Raw genomic sequence first — 5,440 nt, forward strand, 5'->3', positions numbered from 1 at the left:
CGCCCACCCCATTAATGGTCAGCAAGTTTTGAGTTGAAATTAATGAAGGCTATCATAACCTGGTGACTAAGTGGTGTTCCACAGATAGTTTCTTACACCATGTACGCCTTTGGCTTTACCGTCAGGCGTAAATACAGCCGCATGTAATTTTTGGTAGCTAGTTTACTGTCTAAGTTTTTACATTTTACATCCATCCAATGAATAAAACTCATATGATGGTTTTGACCAAGCGATTATAAAAACAGTGCTAAAGTACACAACAAAAACACAACTAAGATTCTAAGAAGGCACATCTTTGCAACTAAAGTTATAAATTTTAAATTATGATAGTATTATATATTGAAGAAATGTTATTTCTTTTTCCCTCCGTTGAAGAGTATATACAACTTTTAGCATATATTATTAAAAGTAGTAGAATGAATGCCACAACCTGACCGGAAAAATACCAGAGCTGTGGCATACATTTTGATTTTACTAACAATACATACACAAACTCCAACAAGCCTAAACATCTTTTCGGCATCATCATAGAACTATTCCATTATAAGGGATCGCATACAGACATAAACCATCGAACCATGCCACAATCTCTGTCTCTCTAGTGAGTGAGAGCCACTGCAGCTTCTTGAACCAGCGGCTGAGTAACGTGCACAAAATGCTCAGCTTCACGCTCAACTTCTTCCCAACACCTATGAGAGTCTCTTCCTTCGCCCATTTTCTTCACAAACGCTACAAATTTCCCCCAGTTATTCGCCTGAAACAACTCCGGGTTCATCCTTAGGTAAGTAAATGCACACATCTCTCGCTTTTCTCCCTCGCTGTTCTGATCGAAGCTCAGCGCTGTGGCCTTGAGGATCTGCTCGTGCGCATAGTCATCGTACCTAGGCAATGCGTTTTCACCAGCTAGAGGAACTTCTGCGGCCAGAGTGGCTAGAGCCACCTGGTTAACTAGCTTCTCTGGTGCACAAAGCGCGTCTTGAGGCTGTTCGTGGTCCCTCATCTCGATACATGTGAAGTTGAATATGGCGTTGTGTCTGGCTAACATTTGGGCGATCGGTAGGTACCCATCTCTGAACCTTGTGTTGTAGTATCCCGCTGTGAGCTCAGGGGCGTGAGAACGGGTCCCGTAGTGCCAGTGGATTCCAGCGATTTTGACAGATATTTTGACACCCGTGCTTTCGAATATCGATTTGGCTGATGAAAGAATCCGCTCACCATGATCTAGAAGCATCTGAGAGTACCATGAGAGGAAGAACTCTCCGTACTCTGTGTTCCAACCACCATCTTCTTTTTTGAAGAACTGAGTGTCTTCTGGCCAGTTATTGTAGTGACCAGCATCAGTTGGACCAGTACTGCCCCATTCTGGCTTCCCATAAGCCTCAGCTGCTGCTTTCAAGCTACTTAACGAGTACTGAATCAATCAAAGCAAGTAAACCAATTTAGTATGACTTTCTATGAAAAAAAATGAATCAGAGGCTATCCATCTGTGATTTGCGGTAATTACCTTATCATAGCACTGGAAGGCTCCAATCCCTGGGAACTTCCATGTCCCTTCTTGCTCAGGGTACGAAGGGTAACGCAGCTCTCCTGCAGGTCCCATTCCCACTTGGATTTCCTGAAAAAATGATTCAATCTAAACTCAGACTTCTAACCAAAACATTGTTGAGCAACAAAGAGAGTCAAAGAAGCATGTTCTAAAAGTGAAACACGAAACGGAGAAAAGAAGCTAAAACATACCACAATGGTGTCTCCAAGAAGATGCTTGAAGTTGTCTCTGAAAGCACGCATGAAATCCCCATAGCACTGCACGGGAGTTCTACCTTTGAGAACCGGGAGTGTATCCGCACCAAGTGATACGTACTCATGGTTCCTTCTTCCCCACTGATCAGTGTATGCAAGCTCTGGGTCCTTGTCAACCTCTTCAATAACCCACTGAGGCAGAGGAATACTGGAGAAGAAAAAAGATTTCCAAATTAGAACGCAAAATCTCATCAGTGAATGACTTCTTTACTCATAAATAAAGTAACTCTATATTGAAGACAAAAATAAGTCATTAGTCCATAACTCCATATAAAAGAAACGTCTTGACTACAAAATCCATTTTTTGTAATCACTCTTTGAAAGAGACATAAGACGGATGAAGAGAAAATAAAAAACAAAACAAAAAGACCCCAAAAGAGAGTATAGAGTAGAAGAGTATAAAGTTTCGTAATAAGGAGAAAACAATAGAGAAAAAGACGAACAAGTTGCTTAATGTTTAATTTGACACGCTCACGTAACAAAGGAAAAAAAGATGTGGCTCTTAAAACTCTTGAAACTATCACTTTCTTCTTGAACATTGTATCATCACGTGTCACAGCAATTCCCGTACACGTTACTCCATCAATCAATTAAAAAAAAAAAAAAAGAACATTTCTGTGCCTCTACTCAAACTTTAATCACAATCTGCAAAAAAAGTAAGCCTCAATTCCAAAACTTCCTCAAGACTCTCTCTAATCAAACTAAGCATTCACAAACTCAATGTCATATCGAACCTGCCTAGCCTTAAAATCCCCAATCCTAACTATCACAAAAATGCTTAACAATAATACACAAATCCTTAAACAAACTAAAGAGATTGAACAAGAGAGAGAGAAATACGTACGTGACAGAGTCACCAACGTTACCACCACACTGATGAAACGACATAACAGCTTGAACCTTAAGCCCAAGCTTCTTAGCCATCTCAAGCAACTCATTATAACCACCCCAATTATAAGTACCAGGAGACTCCTTCTCAACCAAACCCCACCACACATCAATCATAATCCCTTCAACACCAGCACTCTTCAACGCCTGCAAACTCGCTTTCATCGCTTTCCTCCGATTCACCGTATTCCCCATCGTAACACTATCAAGCGGCATCATCACAAACACAGGAACACCTCCTCCTTCTCTCTTCTCCACAATCCCTCCTTCCTTATACGATCTCTGCTCCTCGATGGTTTCAACTCCGGTCTCCACCGCGTAAGCTTTACACGCCACCGACAGATCCGCACGCGTCGCACCTAAAACAGGACTCATCGGAGGCGATGGATCTGTCCCGTGAGACTTGTAGTTTCGATTCATCGGTTTTGAGGACATCATCATCCTCGCCGATGGTGGTGAAACAGATAATATCGACGAATCGGTCATTTCGCCGGATTTGATCGGAGTTCCGGCGAGTACTCCGAGCTGATGCGATATATTAAGCGCCATTTTTTTTTCACTCACTATTACGAATCAAACAAGAATCGATCGTTTGAATATTCCTTCTTTACAAAATTCGAATTTGAAATTTTTTTGAGATTTGTTGTTGTTTTTGTTTTGTGTGTGACGGAAGAGATCTGAGAAGATGATGAAAGGGAGAAGATATTTATAGGTAGAAAAGGGATAAGATTATAATAATATATTTGGTAATTTCAAATAGGTGATCGAGCGACACGTGTAAAAACGTATGATGTGGATAAAGATACGGTTGAGATCAGAAGAATTTGGACGGTGGGGTTAGCTGTGCGCGTGATCTTTTCTAGCAGACGCGCTTTTTAGCCTCATGTTATTTTTTGTGGTTACCAAAAAAAATATATTTGTTATTGTTATGGATATTGTAATGAAATTAAATAAATAAAAGGATGACTTTATTTTTGTAATCACGGGATTATTAGGTGAAGAAAAGGTGAGATTACACTTTTTTCTTAACAAAGCCAAACGGGGATAGTGATAGTAGTGTTGGTTCTATAACGTTCTGTTTCACGAAACGTATATGTTTTCATTTTGGTTACTCTTTGTAAATGTATAAATATGGATGGAAATAACAAATATTATTAGTTGTTTTTTAAGCATATATGAATACGTGGTTAAGGTAATTTAATGAGCCAAAAATGATTGTTTTTCAACTGCCTAATTAAAACGCGAAGTAATCCGGCCTTCTTTCTCAGTTTAAGGTTGTAGTACAGTTTAATTTGTGGTTTTATAATTTATAAAAAAAATCCGAAATTTCTATTAACATTTACCACATTAAAACTAATTATTTTTGTTAAACCGTCAAAATAGAAAAATATTTTTAGAAACTATAATCTTGAATGCTTTGCACTGCACAAGCCTTACTTTTGCGGAGGCTTTTGGTTTTGGTGTAAAGTGAAGGGGGTGAGTTACGTAATGGAATGGAAATAATATTTTAATACGTATATACAACTTTGAGTGAAAAATAAGTTAGACTCTACAACGGATACTTTAGTTGTGAAAAACATCACTTGCACGAAATAGATGCATGCTTAGGGAAGCATGATAGAGATGGTAAAATTGTTTGGGATTTATTACTCCACATGCATGGTCACATGTAACTATGTAAGTGTGACAATGTGATCACTTGAAGTAGGGTCTTGAACAATATAATATAATCCACTCAGTCATCAATTTCTAGAATTTATACAACACCAAAACAGATCTTAGATTTTAGATTTGTCACTGATTATAAGCAGTTCAGTCTTTTCTACAACACACGCTACTCTCTATGTTAGCAGTTGCACAATCGATCGCTTGTCCAACATAACCTTCTTTCTTTTAGAACTGAAACCTTTTAGACTCTCAAACGTATACGCTAACCCTTATGAAAGCTTTAACACATATATAATCATACTATATATACCTGGTAAATTTTGTTGTATAAAATATTCTCAACAAGATTGATGCATCAAAACTTTAATAGTCCAAAATCTTTTCATATTCTCTCATCTTTAGAAATTTGACATGAAGTCTCACGCAGTCCGCTGCATGTTTAAACGCAATACATATATTTGTTTTCATTGAATTTTTCATGTGCCACCAGCTTCGTGTGTTTCGTGACTATTTGTTTAAAAAGGTAAAATATTCTAAGCTTAAAACACACCGATTTGATGCTATTTCAGCAAACACACCATTATACGCGGTTAGGAAAAAATAATTTGTAAGAACTCATAAGAGAAGCAGAGAAGGATACAACATAATTTGTAAGAACTGAAACCTTTTTTTAGTAAGTAGAGTTCCTTTCAAAATGAGAAACTATCTTAAAATGATTTGTCACCACCATTCAATTCCATCATCACTTACATTGTTCTTGGTACTTAATTTAGTGACATACGACTCGAAAACTTTTTTTTAATGTTGATTTTTCAAGTTTACAATCCAATTAAACATGTGAAAAAGAAATGAATCGAATACCTTAGTCTATAAGGAACAACAAAGTACTACTGCTAGCACAGTTAATCTAGATTATAGACCAATCAACAAAAAAAAGATGCCTTGATCTAAAAGAAATACATAGTAACAACAAAAATTCAGTGAATATTAATTCTAAACGAATTTGTCATGAAATCATCTATATAATTAGTAAACTTTAGAATTTAGAGGAGGCCATATCATCAGCTCAATTCGAATACTATCA

The 5,440-nt window shown here is 37.5% G+C and overlaps 1 protein-coding gene across 1 annotated transcript; it reads right to left on the minus strand.

Moving 5' to 3' along the window:
- On the minus strand, positions 346-3,367 carry LOC104766351 (beta-amylase 1, chloroplastic). Its single transcript, XM_010490219.2, has 4 exons — positions 2,645-3,367; positions 1,738-1,948; positions 1,505-1,615; positions 346-1,411 (listed from the first exon to the last, which is right to left on the minus strand). Exons 1-4 carry the CDS (start codon positions 3,235-3,237, stop codon positions 599-601), a joined length of 1,728 nt encoding a protein of 575 aa, XP_010488521.1. The 5' UTR covers positions 3,238-3,367; the 3' UTR covers positions 346-598.

The sequence above is a fragment of the Camelina sativa genome, chromosome 19 (genome assembly GCF_000633955.1).
Source record: "Camelina sativa cultivar DH55 chromosome 19, Cs, whole genome shotgun sequence".
Lineage (NCBI taxonomy): Eukaryota > Viridiplantae > Streptophyta > Magnoliopsida > Brassicales > Brassicaceae > Camelina > Camelina sativa.